This window comes from Anolis carolinensis, chromosome 1 (genome assembly GCF_035594765.1).
Source record: "Anolis carolinensis isolate JA03-04 chromosome 1, rAnoCar3.1.pri, whole genome shotgun sequence".
In the NCBI taxonomy this organism is placed as follows: Eukaryota; Metazoa; Chordata; class Lepidosauria; order Squamata; family Dactyloidae; genus Anolis; species Anolis carolinensis.
In genome coordinates this window covers 5,664,946-5,686,573 of record NC_085841.1, presented here as the reverse complement: position 1 = coordinate 5,686,573, position 21,628 = coordinate 5,664,946, and the positions used below count along the sequence as shown (strand labels likewise).

At 41.8% G+C, this 21,628-nt stretch overlaps 1 protein-coding gene across 2 annotated transcripts in view; it reads right to left on the bottom strand.

Moving 5' to 3' along the window:
• msra (methionine sulfoxide reductase A) overlaps positions 1–21,628 on the bottom strand; it is a 268,183-nt gene that overhangs the window by 152,628 nt on the left and 93,927 nt on the right. For both annotated transcript variants that reach the window (XM_003219661.4, XM_062969408.1), the window contains exons 2-3: positions 19,996–20,064; positions 2,546–2,665 (exon numbers count right to left, since the gene is read on the bottom strand). In XM_003219661.4, coding sequence (XP_003219709.3) covers positions 2,546–2,665; positions 19,996–20,064 — 189 coding nt within the window. The remainder of the gene's footprint in view (positions 1–2,545; positions 2,666–19,995; positions 20,065–21,628) is intronic.

Here is a 21,628-nt window from a genome sequence, read left to right as displayed (position 1 = left end):
AATGTAACAGCGTTCTTGCTTCAAGAACCCTGTGTGGCGTGTGGGAGGGGAGGGGTGGTAATTGCAGGGGAACAGCTGATGAACCACCAAGTCGTTTTTCTCCCCATCAGATTTCAGTTCCACTTGAGATTTCAAATTGCTTATGAATACATCGATAAACAAGGGATTGTTCTGAACATCTGTAAGCAAACTATGAAGAGATATTTCATACTGAATGAACATCACAGGTTTCACATAATGACTGCCAAAAAACCATGTATTTGTGTATTTAGTCCAACGCACTGGAAATAGCTCAAAACACATATTCATTGCAAATGCCTTTTTCACATTTGCATCTGTACAACAATTTACTGTGATGTAAAAATAATTCCATATCAGGGTACTTATCGGCTTCAGAAATCTGAGCAGCCCAATGGCTCCTTGAATTCATTGTAATGTGGCACAAATAAATCTAGCACTATCTCTCCTCAGTGCCCCCCCCCCCAATACTCTATAAACCCCCATAAAACTTTCTCCCATACAACAGAATTTAAAAGGCTTCTTTGCCCATCCACTTCTTCCCCACTTCTTCTTCTTCTTACTATTATTATTATTAGTAGTAATAGTATTATGTTTGTGTTGCTGAATCACTGGTTGCTGTGAGTTTTTTGGGCTGTATGGCCATGTTCCAGTAGCATTCTCTCCTGGTGTATCGCCTGCATCTGTGCCTGGCATCTTCAGAGGTTCTGTTGGCAGTGAAGCAAGTGGCGTGTGTATATACCTGTTGAATGTCCAGGTTGGGAGAAAGAACCCTTGCCTGTTTGCAACAAGTATGAATGTTGCAATTAGCAAGCTTGATAAGCATTGAGTAGCCACGAAGTTTGCAAAGTCAATCAGTGAAGGCATTTGCATAGAGGTAGCTTGGCTGTTGTTGCCTGGAGGCATCCTTTGTTTGGGAGGTGTTAACTGTAACTTTATTTGTTTGCTGTCTGGAATTCCTCTGTTCTCTGAGTGTTCTTTATTTGCTGTTGTGATTCTGGTGTTTTTTAATACTGGTAACCAGATTTTGCTCACATACATGGTTTCCTTCTTTCTGTTGAAATTGTGTAGTCTCTGTGCAGTCTGACATGACGGCTGTCAGAGTGGTCCAGCATGTTTATGTTCTCAAATAATACTATGTGCCCAGGTTGGTTCATCAAGTGCTCTCCTATGGCTGACTTCTCTGGTTGAATTAGTCTGAGCTGCCTTTCATGTTCTTTGATACGTGCCTGGGTGCTGCGTTTGGTAGTCCCTATGTAGAAGTCTAGACACAAGGAAGGAGTTTCAAACATAAATGTTGCTTTGGTGGGAAGATGGAGAGGGGGAGTAATGGAGGATGGAGTTGAAAACCTAGATGTTTCTTCAATGGGAAGGGGAGCAATGGAGGAAGGCATTTAAATTTTTGATTAGGCTTTGATGGGAAGCAAGTGTGGAACTGGTGCTGTTGGTGGGACACCAATAGAGGTGTGGGGAAGCAGAAAGACTGAAGAGAAGATAAGCAAGATAAGTAGAAACTACCAACTTGAGAACGATCAAATATGCAAAAGTGATACAGTAGAGTCTCACTTATCCAACATAAATGGGCCGGCAGAACGTTGGATAAGCGAATATGTTGGATAATAAGGAGGGATTAAAGAAAAGCCTATTAAACATCAAATTAGGTTATGATTTTACAAATTAAACACCAAAACATCATGTTATACAACCAATTTGACAGAAAAAATAGTTCAATACGCAGTATTTTTGCACTGTTATATTGTTTTGATATGTTGTTTTATTTTGTTTTCTCTGATTTGTGCTGTAATGTATTTGATTATTTTTGCACTGTTATATTGTGTTATGATATGTTGTTTTATTCTGTTATATTGTATGGTGTCTGGGCATGGCCCCATGTAAGCCGCCCCGAGTCCCCGTTGGGGAGATGGTGGCGGGGTATAAATAAAGTATTATTATTATTATTATTATTATTATTATTATTATTATTATTATTATTATTATGCTATGTAGTCATTACTGTATTTAGGAATTTAGCACCAAAATATCACGATGTATTGAAAACATTGACTACAAAAATACATTGGATAATCCAGAACATTGGACAAGTGAGACTCTACTGTATCATAAAATGGATGGTGCCAACTATAGTTTTGTTCCTGGTTTAGGCTAATGATCTATAAGAACCAAAACTCTAGCCAACTAAGCTATGAAAGGATTCAAGTAAGTAGTTATAATTTAATATATGGAGGATCATAATTCCAAACACAATTTACTCTTTTTTGAAGGGGAGACAAAAATGACAACCCAGAGGGAGGAGATTAGATGCAGAATCAGCTTTGTGGCCACATATTGCCTGAGGTCTGAACATGCCCATTCCTAGGCTAGATGAACCAATACATATACAGTTTTAAATTGTTTCATGTATATTCAGATTTCATTTGTATAGATAGATTTCATTCTGCTGTGGTCTTACTTGTTTCTTTCCAGGCTTCACTAACAGGTGTACCATCCACAGAAGAGCCTGCCTTACCTGTACAAACCTCTTCATAGGTGGGATTTGGGGTGATTCCACCCACATAACCAACTTGAGTTGAGTAGACTCCTTTTTGTGTCCAAAATTTCCTCTCAGCTCCCCAGAAGCAGCCCATCCCTGAAAAAAACACAAGGATTGTTGTGATAAAGACATTTATGAGTAACCTTTTCATTGAAAAAAATGAGTGTTAGATTTCAGACTTACAAATTGATAAATACTTTTTTTAATGTAGCAATAACATGAACCAAAAATACAGGACTACACTAACAGTAAAATCTAAAACACAGAGAAGTGTAATCAATCTTCAGGAAGAGAGATTTCCCCTGAAGCCTTATGAAGAACTTCATGATGGTAAGAGGTGTTTGACAGTGAAATGTGCTGCCTGGGAGTCCAGTGGAGTCTCCTACTCTGGAGGTTTTTAAGCAGAGGCTGAATGGCCATCTGTCAGGAATGAGTGGATTGTGTATCACTCCATGTCAGAATGGCATTGATTTGGAATGGCCCTTAGGATCTCGTCTCAGGGATCTTTTACTCACATAAGATGTGCATTTTTAATGAGCCATGAAAGCCACAAAGCCCTAAGAGTATGTGTAGCCAAAGTAATGGACTGAGACAAGAATCATAACCCTTGAAGCCAGTCCCTGATCCAAAGCTAAGAAACCAAGTCCAAAATACCACAGCCAAAAGACAAGTCAGCCAACAGAATCAGGAAAGTCAAAGACAAGTATTTCAGGAACCAAGAAGCCCAAAAGAAATTCGAAGAACACTTCCTATCAATGGGTTGTTGTGTGTTTTCCGGGCTGTATGGCCATGTTCCAGAAGCATTCTCTCCTGTCGTTTCGCCCACATCTATGGCAGGCATCCTCAGAGGTTGTGAGGTATGAGAATGCCTACAAAGACAATTGTGCCTACAAAGACACTATTACAGTAATACAGAAATCATTAAACCTAAATTTAGTTCAATACATCAATATGTAAACAGATACAGGACTCAATCTGTGTATGTGGAACAATCAAAGAACTAAAGAACATTTATTGTTTATGAGAAGAGGAGTAAATTAATCCTTCAAGAGAAAAATATTGTTCCTGCTGTGAATGTAACAGTCCTTTGTTTGATTGTTTAACAACCCCTTTTGTATCTGTTTTCATATTGATGTATTGAACTAAATTTAGGTTTAATGATTTCTGTATTACTGTAATAGTGGATACTTGTCTTTGTAGTTCCAGGGAACCCATTTTCTTTTTTGGTATGAGGATGCCTGCCATAGATGTGGGTGAAACGTCAGGAGAGAATACTTCTGGAACATGGCCATACAGCCAGGAAAACACACAACAACCCTGTGACTCCGGTCATGAAAGCCTTTGACAACACTTCCTATCAATGCTGCCAGGCATTGATAGGATTGAATGGAATCAAGTTGGTTCCATGTGCCAAGTGAAGGAGAGGCAACCACCAAAATGCTCATTCTCTAGCTTTGCAATTCAAAATGACGCACTGCGCAGGTGCAGAACCAGTTTATATGAGTCACAGATACCAGGAAGAAGAAATTGAGGGTACAAAAATTCATGCACTTGCTTTCTCCCCTTCCAAGCTCCAAACAGAGATGGGAGTGGGCAGGAGTAAAATTGCAGGTGGCGATTTCTAGCTTGAGTTTGGTAAGTATTTTGCTGCAATGTTAGCAGAAACATAACATTAACCCCTCCTCCGGCAATTTACATTCAACTGGATTTGTTTTTTGTGTATATTAACTAAACACAGAGGCCCTTTTTTATTAAAATCCCCATATCCGCATTTGTTGGATGGACGCTTTCAGAAGGTGCTTGCATTGAAGCTACTAGATTGCTCTCCAAGGTCCTGAAGCATCACCGAAAGTCCCTGGCTGCAGCCCTGAACCTGCGCTGTCCTGGTCTTGATCATTCGGGCTATCTCATATCATTGCCCAGAAGAGATTGTAGAAGTAAGAATCCTAAAGTTGAAAGATATTCTAAAGGTCGCCCAGTCCAACCCCATTCTCCTAAAATCTATATATATAAAAGAGTGATGGCATCACGGCGATGGACAAAACAACAAATCTACAGCTCCCCCAAACTCTAAAATTGGCAACGCAATCCATCATCCCCGCCTCCAGTAAGATACAACATAATCAAACAAAAAACACAATCACAACACCAAAAAAACACAACAGGCAATCTGCGCACGCGCAGAAACACAGTCCTCCCAACTCTTTCCGCGCGCGCGCGCGCACACACACAGAACCGTTCCCCTCCCTCCCTCTCTTGCACCTCCTCCACCGCCGAAGCCAGGGACTCTGCAGGAGAAGGCACATCTCCGCCTCACGAGGCTGAGCTCCCCATCCTCGAATCGGGAGTTCTACTCCAAAACACCCGGAGGGCCTAAGCCGACCCTTCCCTGCCCTCACCTCTCGCCTGGAAAACAAAAAGGTCCCTCCCTCGGGACCTTCCTGGTTTTTGGCGCCAACACTGTCATTGCCGCGCCAGGCACTTCTGGGAAAGCGAGTCCTGCCTCTCTCCCTCTGTGTGGAGGGGCAGCCTTTCCCACCCCTTTCTCTTCCTCTCGGGCCTGCAGCGGCGGACGAGCACCACGTTGCCCGCCTTCCTGGCCCGGTTCCCCTCCTCCTCCTCGCCGCTGCTCAGGCCTCCTCCTGTCCTCCGCGGGAAGAACATGGAGGCCGGCATCGGGAAGCGCGGAGGCGGGGAGGAAGGAAGCCGCGACGCCCCAGGCCTGCGCCTCCACTGGAGCCCGCTCTTGCCTGGCCTACAACCCACCACCACACCGGCGCCACCTCCGGTAGGAGGGGAAGGGCCGGGATGGAGGGGCAAAGGGGAAGGGCAGACCTCACCCCGCCACGCCTCCCGCCTGGCCCCTGAGCACGTACAGAGCGCCTTCTCCTCTTCTCTTATTTACCCTTTTCCAGGGCCTGGGGGATGGCGCAAACGGCTTCCTTGCAAAATTATAAATATACAGTAGAATCTCACTTATCCAACATAAACATCCCAGCACAACATTGCATAACTGAATATGTTGGATAATAAGAACGGATTCAGGAAATCCCAATTAAACATCAAATTAGGGAATCATTATACAAATTAACCACCAAAACATCATGTTATACAACAAATTTGACAGAAAAAGTATCACAATTTAAAACACTGAATACACAAAAATTGACTACTAAAACGCAGACTACATTGGATAATCCAGAACATTGCATTACCAAATGTTGGATAACTGAGATTCTACTGTAAGATGAAATAATTACTGTGGTGCAGTAATACACAACAATATAATCTCTACAATCACAACACTAAATAAACAACACCACTCTGAAAACGGGAATTCCAGACAGGAAACAATCAGGGCCAGCTAACACCTCCCAACAAAGTATTCCCATCGCCAAAGTCTGGGAAATCCTCTGTTTTCTGAGGGTCACAGACAGTAGAAGCACATAAAATATCACACACAACACCACTCTGAAAACAAGGAAATTCCAGAGAGGAAACAATCACGGCCAGCTAACACCTCCCAACAAAAAATTCACTCAGGGAGGAAACAGCCAGGCTTTAAAGCTACAAGGTCATTACATGCTAATCATTTTTCCTAATTGCAGCATTCATACTTCCCTCCAACAGACAAAAACAATCAAAAATATTGTATATTCACAACCTTACGAAAATAATACCCCTGATGGTGCAGCGTGTTAAAGCGCTGAGCTGCTAAACTTCTGGACCGAAAGGTTGCAGGTTTGAATTCGAGGAACAGACAGAGCCCCCACTGTTAGCCCCAACTTCTCCCAACCCTAAAGTTCAAAAACATTCAAATGAGAGTAGATGAATAGGTACCACTCCAGCGGAAAGGTTACGGTACTCCATGCAGTCATACCACATGACCTTGGAGGAGTCTACGGACAACGCCAGCTCTTCAAGCTTACAAATAGAGATAACCACTAACCCCCAAAGTCGGACACGACTGGACTTAATGTCAGGGGAAAACGTTTACTCTTCACCTTAACTACCACCAATTCCTCAATACTTTATTTCCCATACCACCAGACTTCGCCACAGCAACGCGTGGCCGGGCACAGCTAGTAAACTTATAAGTAGAACACTTAGGCAACAAAAATGAAATGCCCAGATATAGGATGGCTAACCTAGCTTCTGTGCCCTGGTGGCACAGTGCATTAAAGTGCTGAGCTGCTGAACTTGCGGACCAAAAGGTGCCAGGTTCAAATCCCGGGAGCGGAATGAGCGCCCGCTGTTAGCCCCAACTCCTGCCAACCTAGCAGTTCGAAAACATGCCAATGTGAGTAGATCAATAGGTACCGCTCCAGCGGGAAGGTAACGGCACTCCATGCAGTCATACTGGCCACATGACCTTGGAGGTGTCTAAGGACAATGCCGGCTATTCGGCTTCAAAATGGAGATGACCCCCAGAGTCAGACATGACTGGACTTAATGTCAGGGGAAAACGTTTACCTTTTTGACCTAGCTTCAAAACAGTCCACATGAAAGAGATCTAGGAGTCTTGATGAACCATAAGCTGAACATGACTCAACAGTGTTAAAAAGCCAGTGTGATTCTAGGCTGCATCAATAGGAGTCTAGGATTTAGATGGAAGGAAGTCATAGCCCCACTTCATTCTGGTTTGGTCAACTTTTCCTGGAACATCCCTGTGCCCAGTTCTAGGTAACACAATTCAAGAAGAAGATTAACAAGTTGGGAGGTGTCCAGAGAAGAGTGAACAAAATGCTTAAGAGGTTGGAAACTATGAATCCCTATGAGGAGTGACTTAGGGAGCTGGGGATGTTTTGCTTGGAGAAAAGGAGGCTGAGAGGGGACATGGTAGCCATGTTTAAATAGTTGAAAGGATGTCACATTGAGGAGGAAGCAAGCTTGTTTTCTGCTGCTCTGGAGGCAATGGATTTAGGATGCAGGAAAAGGGATTCTACCTAAACATTAAGAGGAACTTTCCTATGGTCAGAGCTGTTCAGCAGTGAAATATACACAGCCTAGGGGTCCAGTGGAGTCTCTTTCTCTGAACGCTTTTAAGCAGAGGCTGGATGGTCATCTGATGAGAGTGCTTTGATTGTAATTTCCTACATGGCAGAAGGAGTTTGACTGGGTGGCCCTTGTGGTCTCTTCCAATTCTATGATTCTAGCATGAGAGCAACATCAACACGATCCTCTTCATGTTCTGCAACTAGCATACAAATGCACATTGCCTTTGATACTAACTATTGAAACAAACTGTAACTAAAGGCTAACAAATGGAGCATAAAGGGGAGGCTCATAATTGTATTAACACATCAATGGATTCTGCCTCCCTAGTATGTTTTCAATCTCATTCTATTCTTTCCTGATTTCTTCTAGTCCCTCTCAAATTTTTTGCATTTTCCCAAAAGCTAACAGAAGAGAAAGCAAATCAATTTATATCCTGCCTATCAGTAAAGCAGAAGCAGCAATGATAAAAGGCATCTTTTCTGATATTTGGCATAAGAACCACTGCTCACAAGAAGCACAATCATGAGCTGTCAGTCATTTACTCCTTTAAAATCAACTACTATACTACAAAGGATCCCCGAAAGGTCATCTAGATCAAGCTGACTTTTTGACCGAACTATATTAAGACAAGATTATCAGCTCCAAGTGCCATTTTTACACTTCTTGTTGCAGAAGGAGAAGAAATTATTTTTTTAATGTGCTACAAATGCAAAGATTTCTCCTTTTTTAAATAAACCAGTACAGACTAACACAACTCTGAATTTCATTTTGGGGTTGCAACCTCAAATGAAACTATTGGGAAACTTCATTCCTGTGTCACCTTGTGAGTCCATTAAAAACACTAGTCTTGTCACAAATATATGAATTCCTTCAAATTCAGGCATAATCCAAAGTTTAAAAATGCTGATTCTTCCTTATTTTAAATCTTCAACATAACTACCATTGGGGGGAAAACTGTTATGAAAATGCTTAGTCTGTGGTAAAGGATCCCCATCTATGTAAAAGCTGCAGGGCTGGTTAAATGGCAATCATACATATTTTAACAGCATAATTTTCTTTTAGCTGATTAGCAAACTGTCAAAACACAATAATTTGTATTAATGGCAAACATTCATTTAATGTTCTACTTCCTGGCATCTGCAATCCTTAAAGGTGGCAGAGCCATAATTAACGAAATTAGAGATCAGACAGGAAGAGGGGGAAGCCCTCTCAAACTAGACTATTTGTGCATGCAAATAATATTCAAAGTGCACATGTGTATTCACCAGCATGACCAGTGAGCCTGCAACTTCAACCAAATTACTGCCAACTGGCATAATCTGCAGGTACAAGCCAGGAAAAAATACTAGTGCAAGAACAGAAAAGTGTTGCAATTGTAGAATTCTCCCTAGGAAACAGAATGTGCCCAAGTAGGTAAAAAAAGCTAACACAGCATTAATGCAATGGGAACCATCTTGAATCCAGTGGGACAAGGAATGCTATGAACAGAAAGATGGAGTAGCCATGGGAAGCCCTCTTAGCCCAATCATAACAAATCTCTACATGGAACACTTTGAAAAACAAGTCCTGGAAACAGCAACAAAAACCTACTATATGGTTCAGATATGTGGATGACACCTTCACCATTTGGAGCCATGGAGAAAAAGAACAAAACAAGTTCCTGGACCACCTCAACAACATCCACCCGAACATCCAATTCACCATGGAAAAAGAAAATGAAGGAAAACTGTCCTAGTCATCCGCAAAACCAATCAACAATTGGGCCACACAGTCTACACACCTACACACACGGATAGATAGCTTCATAAAAACTTCAACCATCACCCAAGTAAAAAAAAAGACCAATCAAAGCCCTGGTAGACCGTGCAAACAGGATCTGTGAACTCCACCTCCTCCAAGGTGAACTGAAACACCTGAACCGGACTCTACAGGCCAATGAGTATGTATTCTACGCAAGACATCAAAAGAGCTTCAAGACCAAGAACAAGCCACGAGAGTAAAAACAAAGCTCCACTCAGAGGAAAAGGGTTCTTACCATACATCAAGGGAATCACTGACCACAGAGGGAAGCTGATGAAGAAACACAACATACAAACTATCTAGACTCACCAAGGAAATCCAACAAATGCTACACTCAGCAAAGGACAAGAGGTCTCCTCTCACCTCTGCAGGAGTCTACTGTATACCGTGTAGCTGTGGACAAGTCTACATAGGAACCACCAAAAGTAGCAGCATTGCCCAAACATGAATCAAGGGACATGAAAGGCACAGCAGACTAATTCAACCAGAGAAATCAGCCATAGCAGAGCCCTTGATGAACCAACCTGGACACAGCATATTATTTGAGAAGACAGAAATGCTGGACCACTCTCACAACCACCACGTTTGATTACACAAAGAAGCCACTGAAATTCACAAGCATGTGGACAATTTCAACAGAAAGGAGGAAACCATGAAAATTTATTTATTTTATTTACAGTATTTATATTCTGCCCTTCTCACCCTGAAGGGGACTCAGGGCAGATTACAATGTACACAAACAAGGCAAACATTCAATGCCATATGAACATAGAGACAGAGACAGACACAGAGGCAATTTAACCTTCTCCAGCTTCCAGCTTCCTGAGGGTATGCTCGATTCCGGCCACAAGGGGAGCAGCTGTTTCATCATCCACTGTGATGCCGACTTCCTCATTCCAAATGTTGCTGGACGATTTTTATGGTGTCATAAATTAGTTAAATTAGCCTTCCCACATAGTGGTACCTAAATTTCTTACTTGATAGATGCAACTATCTTTCAGGTTGCTTAGGTCAACAATGAGCAGGGCTATTTTTTATTTTTTATTTTAATTATCCCACCATGGGCTGGCCTTGAACTCGTGACCATAGTGATTTATTGCAGCTGGCTACTAACCAGCCTGCGCCACAGCCCAGCCCTTAAAAATGAAAATGAATAGGATCTGGCTATCAGTTTTTAAAAAACTCTAAAATCAGAACAGTAAATAAAGAACAGCACTCAGAAGACAGGGGAAGTCCATGCAAGAAACAATCAGGGCCAGTTAACACCTCCCAACAAAGGATTCCCCCAGGCAGGAAACAGCCAAGTTTTGAATCTGCAAGGCCATTCAATGCTAATGAAGGTGGCAAATTGCTACATTCACAGTTGCCTCAAAGAGACAATAGTTCTTTCTTCTACCCTGGACATTATTCTACAGATATATAAACCCCACTTTTTATTTCCAACAGACCTCACAACCTCGGAGGATGTCTGCCATAGATGCGGGCAAAACGTTAGGAGAGAATGCTTCTGGAACATGGCCATACAGCCCAAAAGACTCACAGCAACCCAGTGTAGGTCTAGATTTCAGCCTTATCTAGCACGAAAACTCTTAAGCAGCAATGCTGAGAATGACTCCACCCCAAGTCCCCAGTGAATGACTGTCGGCTGGAATAGGCAGTGAGTTAGACAGATATGGCGTAGTTCCGTATGTTCATATTTCCTTCCATTTCAAAGAACCAAACTCTTTGTGTATAACTTTTTAAGGTGAGAGGGAAAAGCCTAAATCTTCTGGATTTGGAGTTTATTTGTTTTCAAACATTAAAATGCTTTCCGTCCTTATTGTGAGCTAGATACAATCCGACATCCCGAGTTGCATCTTTCCTTTCTTTTCCTCCCACTTTGTAAGTCTTCTCTGGAAGCGAATCAGAACAGCAGCCTGCTGCCTTTGTCCAATTTCAAAGTTTCTGTAAAAGCTCACTTAACAGAACAAAGGCAGGCCTGCAATCAAACACAGCACAAAGGCACAGCTTTCCTTTGAAACTTCAGAAGCCAACTTCAAACTAAAGTCATGTACTGTGTCCGGCTCTTATCTTTGTTGCTGGCCAAAATGTCCAAAAAGCATAGAAACAGAATCATAACAACTGTACTTCTTAGAAGAGTGAGAAGAGAGCATGAAGAATTGTATTTCAGACCCCAAAGCTCACGGTTTCCTAACAGCTTGGCTATTGAATGAAATCAACAGAATTGCAGATAAGAAACATCAATGCTTTCTGAAAATGCATCTTTGTCACTGCTTATGTGATCTGACTCAGGTTCTAGAAGGGGAAAAAAGTGGAATATAAAAGCAAGTTATCAGATGGAGGAAATCCAAGAAACTGAGAGGTGCAATATTACCGAATAGCCTAGGATGAACGCATAGCAAGACCTCCACGGGAGCTTGGGGCACAGGGATATTACGGAAGCAATAAAACCCCACATATTTAAAAATCACTAATTTTTTCACCACAAAGAACATCTATCTAGAAATCTCTAGGTTCTCCACCACAACTTCTGTCAAAAGTTGACCATACAGTTTTTTGCTAGAGAATTTATTTATTCACTTATGTACAGTATTTATATTCCACCCTTCTCACCTCAAAGGGGACTGAGGGCGAATTACAGAACATGCATACGCGGCAAACATTCAATGCCGTTGATACACTTGACAAGACAGACAATTGTACATAGACAGAGGTACAGTATATAGGCTTTTCCCATCTTCAGCATCCTGGAGGCTTGTGCTTGGTTCCGGCCACAGGGGGTGCTGTCGCTCCATCTCCCTGTCAAAGAGCTTTGTTCATAAACTTCACCTTATGATCAAATTGCCGGCATTTTCCTCACATGTTGCTTTCGAACTGCTATGTGGGCGGAAGCTGGGCTAAAAGTCAAGAGCTCACTCTGATCCAGGTTTCAAACTGTAAACCTACCGACTGACAAGATTTATTGCAGCTTGTGGTTTAACCTGCTATGCTAAAGCCCAACCCTTAATAATAATAATAATAATAATAATAATAATAATAATAATAATAATAATAATCCTGAAGAAGGAGACAGAAGGCCTGATCCTTGCAGCCCAGGAGCAAGACATCATAACAAATGCAATTAAGGCCAATATTGAAAAATCAGCTGATGTCCCAAAATGCAGACTGTGCAAGGAAGCTGATGAAACCATTGACCATATCCTCAGCTGCTGTAAGAAAATCGCACAGACAGACTACAAACAGAGGCACAACTATGTGGCCCAAATGATTCATTGGAACTTATGCCTCAAGTACCACCTCCCAGCAGTAAAGAACTGGTGGGATAACAAACCTGCAAAAGTATTGGAAAATGAGCACGTAAAGATACTGTGGGACTTCCGAATCCAGACTGACAAAGTTCTGGAACACAACACACCAGACCTCACAGTTGTGGAAAAGAAAAAGGTTTGAATCATTGATGTCGCCATCCCAGGTGACAGTCGCATTGACGAAAAACAACAGGAAAAACTCAGCCGCTATCAGGACCTCAAGATTTGTGATACGAAATCCAGCATATCTATCTTGTTTGCTGTGTCATACAATGTCATTGTGTCAATAATAATAATAATCCTTTATTTTTCTATCCCGCCTCCATCTCCCCGCAGGGACTCGGGGCAGCTAACACGGGGACAAGCCCAAAGAACAATAAACAAAATAAAATACACATAAAGACAACATCTTCAAGCAGATAAACACATTAAAACCACAGTAAGCAATATAATACAATAATAAAACAATAAAATGATAAAATGATAAAATGCAAAGACCACCATTTAGTGACAAAGTGAATAAAATGGGAGGGCAATCTAGACAAAAGTGCAAAAATATGTATTGTAATACCATTTGGGAGCGTAAATGGAGAAAGTGCTGAAATATTCTCTAAGAGAATTGGATTGGGATAGGAAATCAAGTTAGGGGCCCCTGGTGGCACTATGCGTTAAAACACTAAGCTGCTGAACTTGCGGACCAAAAGGTGCCAGGTTCAAATCCCGGGAGCGGAATGAGCGCCCGCTGTTAGCCCCAGCTCCTGCCAACCTAGCAGTTCGAAAACATGCCAATGTGAGTAGATCAATAGGTACCGCTCTGGCAGGAAGGTAACAGCGCTCCATGCAGTCATGCTGGCCACATGACCTTGGAGGTGTCTATGGACAATGCCGACTCTTCAGCTTAGAAATAGAGATGAGCACCAACCCCCAGAGTCGGTCACGACTGGACTTAGCATCAGGGGAAACCTTTACCTTTACCTTGTTGCGTGCAGGTTCATAGGGGGAAACGTGGTCACAAAGGTAGGCAGAAACAATGTGAATAATCAAATCCTCAATAGTTAAAGGTACAAATCTGGAGGGACAACTAGTTGCATAAAATACTCCTAAAGCATTCTTCACTGAATGTGTAACAGATTCTCAACCAGTGACTGTCATTTATCCATCAAGGGTAACTCAAAGATAACTCACTCAGGGAAGCCAAATTTGCCTCCTCCACACTCTTACTTTCCAGGACTCAGTTCTTGCCTCTGTCCAGCAGCTCTATACATGGATCCTGCAAACAGAAATGCCAAGAAACCAGCACCTGTCAGATCACATAGCTCAGACTGTTTATTAATTAGTAAAACTGATGTATCACACCTTCATCGGAACTGGCGCCTCCAGGGTAAAAAGGAACTACTATGCTTTTAAGTGCTAGCTACCCTTCTATAGAAAAGCGGAATTTAAGTGGTCAACCTCTGCACTAGATTAATACCCTGCTGAGTTATGGGCCAGCGAATGCTCTGAGGGCACAAGATAAAATTTCACAGATAAAAGAGAGCTGGCACAAAGAAATGCCTGGACAAGAAACAGCTAGGCGCCATCCATCAACACTAGTCTTTTCTACACTGGATGGGGACTCCGAAAACATCAATATCCAGAAAACAGCTGCAGCATTAAGAAGTAATCACTGGCTTCCCACCGAATGTATTGCACATCATTGAGGGATGAACCCAAGTTTGTTTATCCAGACCATGTGATATACCTAGGTGCTTCACTCTCTGCATAAATGAAAAGTGCACACTGTGGATGCCAAGACATACATCAGACATTGCAGAAGCCATCTGTTAGACTTGTCTCCCTGGTGCAACATTTGCATGGGAAGCATGTGCTCTCTTGCTGAGCCGCAGCTTTTCAAATGAGAACACAGGAAGTTACTTGATGCACTTCTCCATCTATCTCAGAACTGTCTTTAGCAGATCTCTAGAGAGTATCAGACAGGGATTGCGGAAAACCTGGAGACTCAGCAAAGCATTCTTCTGTGCACCCTGAAAGTTCAAAGCATTTTTTTTATATCAGACACGTTTTACTATTTTAAAAAACTTTTGTATGTTTTTAATCATTCTAGAATTTGTTTTTTTGTTTGTAATTCTATGATTCTATGATTATTATGGATTTGTACATATCATAAATGAGTCTTATTTTTGGTTTAAATATGGATCTATGAGGGTTTTGAGTAGGATAGTTATTTGTTATGTGTTTTTCTTTGGTATGGCATTCAATGTTTGCTGACTTTGTCGTTCAGAATCCTGATTCCCTTTAAAGAGGACGGTATATAAATAAAGATTATCAACTGAGCTAGAGACCGAAAGGTCCCAGGTTCAAACGCCGGGAGTGGCTTGAGCACCCGACGTTAGCTCCAGCTCCTGCCAACCTAGCAGTTTGAAAACATGCCAATGTGAGTAGATCAATAGGTACCGCTCTGGCAGGAAGGTAACGGCGCTCCATGCAGTCATGCTGGCCACATGACCTTGGAGGTGTCTATGGACAACACCGGCTCTTCAGCTTAGAAATGGAGATGAGCACCAACCCCCAGAGTCAGACATGACTGGACTTAACGTCAGGGGAAACCTTTACCTACACACACACACACACACACACACACACACACATATATATATATATATATAACTTTTTATATATATTGACCTCATGTATAATTTGAGGGAAGGTTTTGAGGCCAAAATTGTGGATTTTGATATGGCCCATGGATAAGTCAAGGGTTATTCCATAGAGGGAGGAAAATATTAGCTTTTGATAAAAGCTAAGGAATTCACTCTCATCAAAATAAGGAACCATCATCTTCACTGAAGAAGTGAAAAGTGAGAGCTTAGTCCATCCTGGGAGAACCTAAAAGAAGGAAAGAAGCGGGTTCATTTTTGGATAAGAGTTAAGGAAGAGTACTTACGTTGACCCATGGATAACTTACATACATGAATATATTCATTAATTGTTTATCAATGGAAATTGAAATATTTTTAATGTATTGTTTTGGAAGCCATCTTGAGTTCCACCCAGGCATAAAGAGAAAACATATCAATTGAAGAAATAAATAAGATCTTATTAGAGGACCGTAAATGGCTGGGGAGATGTGTTTAACTTGGTAGTTCATAATGTGTGCTGTTGTGACCAGACTGACGGAGACAGAACATAAAGAAGAAACTTTTGATGCCTTGATTTGGCAAAGCAGCTTGCACATTAGAAAGAAAAATTAGAAAATCAGAAAGGCATTTATTTCTTATTTATTTATTTTATTTATTTACAGTATTTATATTCCTCCCTTCTCACCCCGAAGGGGACTCAGGGCGGATTACAATGAGCACATATATGGCAAACATTCAATGCCAACAGACAAACAACATATATAGACAGACACAGAGGCATTTAACATTTTTTTCCAGCTTCATGATTCCGGCCACAGGGGGAGCTGTTGCTTCACCGTCCACTAGTGGCTGTACTTCCTCATTCCTTTCCTCGTGTTTTTCTGGCAGTTTTATGATGTTGTAAATTATTTAAATTAGCCTCCCGCATAAAGTGTACCTAAATTTCCCTACTTGACAGATGCAACTGTCTTTCGGGGCTGCATAGGTCAACAGCAAGCCGGGCTATTTAATGGTTGGGGGCTTAACCCAACCCGGGCTTCGAACTCACAACCTCTCGGTCAGTAGTAATTTATTGCAGCTGGTTACTAGCCTGCTGCGCCACAGCCCGGCAGTCTGAGGATGTGGAGAGGATTCTTGGAGAGGTGAGAGCTACCACATGTATCGTAGATCCTTGTCCATCCTGGCTGATCAAACAGGCCAGTCGGGGACTGGCAGAGTGGGTGAAGGGAGTGTTCGATGCCTCATTGGAACAAGGCAGAATTCCAACTTGCCTAAAGGAGGCAGTTGTGAGACCTGTATTTAAAAAGCCATCCCTCCATAATGGACAACTGACAGCCAATGTCCAGCCTTCCCTTTTTGAGAAAGGTTTTGGAGCATTAGGTGGCCTTCCAACTCCAGGGATTTCTGGATGAAATGGATTATCTAGGTCAGAGTTTCTCAAACTGTGTTCCTCCAGATGTTTTGGACTTCAGCTCCTACAATTCCTAGCAACTGGTAAACTGGTCGGGATTTCTGGGAGCTGAAGTCCAAAACACCTGGAGGAGCATGGTTTGAGAAACACTGATCTAGATCCATTCCAATCTAGTTTCAGGCCTGGCTATGAAACAGAGACAGCTTTGGTTGCCTTGGTTGATGACCTACACAGAGAGCTAGACAGGAGGAATGTTTCCCTGTTGGTTCTTCTGGATCTCTCAGCAGCTTTCAATACAATCGACCATGGTATCCTTTTGGGCTGTCTTGCTGGGATAAGACTGGGAGGCACTGTTTTACAGTGGCTCTGGTCCTTCCGAGAAGACTGTACCCAGAACATGGTGCTGGGAGACTCCTGTCCCATCAATCTGTGCGGTTCCGCAGGGTTCCATTTTGTCCCTCATGCTGTCTAACATATACATGAAAACACTGGGAGATGTCATCTGGAGTTTTGGAGTACTGTGCCACCTGCATGTGGATGGCACACAACTCTACTATTCCTTTCTACCTAAAGCCAAGGAAGCTGTCCTGACCCTCAATCAGTGCCCGTCATCAGTAATGAACTGGATGAGGGCAAAGAAATTGAAAATTAATCCAGAAAAAAACAGAAATGCTCCTGGTCAGTCAGAAGGCAGATCAGGGGATAGGGACCCAGGCTGTTGGATGGGGTCACAGTCCCCCTGAAGACACAGGTCCGCGGTTTGGGGTCATCCTGGACTCAGAACTGAACAGGTGTTGGTGGTGGCTGGGAGGGCCTTTGCACAATTAAAACTTGTGTGACAACATATTTTATACTGTACTGAAATGCTTTTAATGTAAGCTGCTTTGAGTCTACTTGTGGAAAGAAAAAGTGGGATACAAATCAACATGATGATGATGACAACGACAACAACAATAATAATAATGGAATGTGGTACAGACAAGTGGCTGCAGAAAGAGAGACATGAGAGCTGAACTGAGAGAAAAAATCCTTCCAGACCCCAACAAGCTTTTTTTATGGCAAACATTACTGGAACAAACCTCCAGATTATAGATCATTCATCTTCTTATTTGAAAATATCCCTGATGCTCGAAATGAGGAAAAACTACATAATATATTGTATTGTTGTGTGCCTTCCAGTCATTTCTGAGCTATGATGGCCCCATGGCAAACCTATCACGGGATTTTCTTGCCAAGATTTGTTCAGAGTGAGTTTACTTTACCTTCCTTTGAGACTGAGAGAATGTCACTGGCCAAACAGGTTCCCGTGGCCAAACTGGGATTCCAACCCTGGTCCTACACCAATACACAAACCATTGCACCGTACAAAAATCTCTTTTCATTTAGCTATTTATTTATCCCTGGCCTTGAGCCCAATGGGATGCTTTGCTCCTACAGCTATTCCAAGAGAAAGACTAAAAAAAATTAAAGAGAATATCATACTTTTCAAGCATTATACTTCTTCAAATCAAAAAAGGCTCTTTTGAAAAGCAACTCAGTATGTCTCAGATCAAACTAAATATGCATTATGAAGAAGCCCCAAGCTGAGCAGATGAAAAAAAAGTGAAATACAGTATGTCAGACTGAAAAATACAAATTTGTGATACCTCAAGAACAGATCATAAAAGAGGATATAAACATGACCAACAAAGTCTGGGAGGACATGCAACCCCTGAGGTTTATAGCTGCATTCCCTTTTTCTCCAGGAACAAAAATGGAGGGAAAAGTGGATAAAGATAAAGACGCATCCTTTGAAATAAGGGAATGTTAATACACCTTCAATCAAGGACAGTTCCCTTTATTGTTGCACAGCGTACTTCAAAGAGTGTCCTTGGGTAATGTCACCGTGGCCACAAGTGTTTTGAAGGCCCTGGCTCCTTTGTTTCTCCAAGCCTCATGTAACTATTCGTCTAGTGCAAAGTGAAATTATGTCACATCAAAAATGGAAGCATTTTGAATTGAAACACTTTGCTTTCTCTTTGTATTGGAGTAAATAATTATGCACACAAGAGAGTAATAGAGAGTTTATCTGATGGTATATGAAAAATGTATTTGACCTCAAGAGCTAGAAATGGCTTTGCTTAGCAATTTCTGAAGAACTGAACAACAGAATTGTTTGGGCATCTTAATTCTTTTGTCTTAGATGCTTCGAAATATCTGGTTGCTTCCAAGGCCCAAATGGCTGTAGCTCTGGCGTGACACACAGCTGTACTTACAGGTACAATAAACAGCATTTTTGGTTTTGGCAATCTATCAAAGGCTCTCTGCAGCATGAGCCTGATATTATGATCTGTTTGGTGAAGGTAGTTCTCCACTCCCAGATTTTTGGCCAATTCTAAATAATGCCATTGTGCCAAATAATTATTTCTATGATTTGTTACTCTTTGCGGGATGAAATTTTTCATTTCAGTTGTTGTAAGAGCGTAGAATCACACAACTATTGAACTAGAAGAAACCACAAAAACTATCCATTCCTATACACTGCAGTGACATGATCAAAGGGCTCCTGAAAGATGGCCAGCCCTCATTTTAAAAGCTCCAGAGAAAGAGGCTCCACCTCATTTGCAGGCAACTTATTCCATTGTCGAGCAGCTCTTACAGTCAGGAACTCTTTTCTAATGTTTAGGTGGAATCTCTTTCATTCTAATTTGAATCCATTCCTCCAGTTCTTAATCTCTGGAGCAGCAAAAAAAAATTGTTCCCTCCTCAGCATGAATGACATCCTTACAAATATTTACATATGACTATCTTGTCTTCTCTTAATCTTTTCTCCAAGCCCAACACATCCAGCTCTCTAAAAACCGCTTTTCATAAGGTTTGGATTGTGGACCTTTTACCATTTTGGTTGCCCTTCTCTAGACATATTCCAGTTAAGAATCTTTAATTGACTGGAAGAAGCCTTTTACAGTTTTCCTTTCTTATAACCCATTTGCCTATTCTCTAAACTCTGTTGACCTCACCGACTTACATGACCACACTTTGTAGCAATGAGTAAATGGGCTTTTTCTTTGGACAATATCACATAGGCAACTTGCTCAAAGACCTTAGACAATGTGTTCCTTACTAGAGTCCACCAATGTCTGAGGACTTTTCCATCAAGCAAATAACCCCTTTTGCTGCTTTCACATAGACAGTGTGTTAGTAGTTATTCCTAGTTGAATGCTTTTAACATGTATGCCTAATCCCAGTGATTTGAATGGTCACAGGGTTTAGGACTATCGCCTCACTTACCAAACATTGCCATATGCAATCCCTCAGGAAAAGGCTCAACCAAAGTGTTTCCATTCACATGATGTTTGTCTGCAAGAGAAGGAAATATTGACATGTCAATTATGGAATTATATCGTGGAAACAACTACCTACAGCAAGCGGAACAGTTAATTATACATTATTATAATTATTAATTATAATCAGGGTAATTGTCATTTACAGTTGCTGCAAAGCTTTTGAGTTACATTTGTTGATTTCCATGCCTCAGTTTTTATTTACAGCCTATCAGGGGGCATCTTAAACTCGGTCACCTTTTTTGTTGTTGTTGCTAAAAATTTGATCCTACGAAATACAGACAGTCAGCAGATATTACAAAGGAATTAAAAGAGACAACATCCTTTGCCAAAGCACATCCATTGGCCACATAATATAAGATAGAAATCATCAATGAAAAGCATTCACTATTGATGGAGCTCATTAAAAAGATCCTCAAAGTGTGATATTTGGAAAAAATGAAGCAGCCTAATAGATTCCTTTGGTGGAGATTATTCATGCCACCAGCAATTGTTTCACCCCATTCAATATACCAGGGACATATTGGTGCTACCTGACTACAACTGTTCCTTTATTTTCTGGAAACTCACTAGGAAACCCATCTTTGTTCCGGGGTTTCCCCAGCCCCTAGGCCACCACTCTGAGAATATTACACTGCACAATTTTACCCGACTGCCTTACACAATAAACATTCAGATTTAATGAATTTTCCACCAGACTCCCAAAATACAATTACTGTTGTTGCCTGAATGTTGTCCATTGTTCTTCACGTGTGTTCTGTCACACGATGGGCCTGTAACTGTTGTCTTTGTATAGGATGTATACTTTATGCCCAGCGAGAAGCCAGGGCGCCTAAAGAGAGGTTCTTGAGGATTTCCCTGAAAAGGGTGGCCTTTTGAGTCTTTAATGAGATAACTAAGTCTTTATTGTTGAACAAATAATAAATCTTCAAGGAGTCAAATAACACTTCAAGGTTTCCTTAATAAACTGTTGACTTTTCAATCTTGTCTCCAGGGGACAGACAATTGGCTTTGGATAACTGTGCTTTCTCTATAAGAAAATCCCTTTATAACCTCTCCCAGGCTGTCTATTATCTGGGCCTAGCTGATGTGGGACCCACTACCGACTCCAAATGCGTCTGGGTATCGAGTGGACCTACCAACCAAGGCTTGCAGATGTTTCAGCTGGGGTTCCGTGGATCTGTGAAACTTTAGGGCTGTTTCCCTCAGGAGCTGTGGGGCTGAGAGGCTGTGAGCTCTTAGCCAGAACCTTTGGGACCTTTCCCCTGGAATTTCTGTTTCTGATTCCATGGATGTGCTATATCCCTGGATGTTCTTGAGATATGAGATTTTCTACGGGACGAGCTGGTCTACGTCCTATAGCTTAGCTTCCTTAAGTGAGACTGACTTAAAAATGGCTCCTTCCCTCCCAGAACCCTGAACAAGGGGCGGAACCAAACTTAATGATGATTGACAGGCGGCCTGTCCTATGACTGCAAACATTAGCAGCAGGAAAATAAAGTCGGAGCTTCTTGAATGCGATTTCCTGCTTCTTAGCGGGGGGTTGGACTAGATGGTCTCTTCCATCTCTACTATTCTAT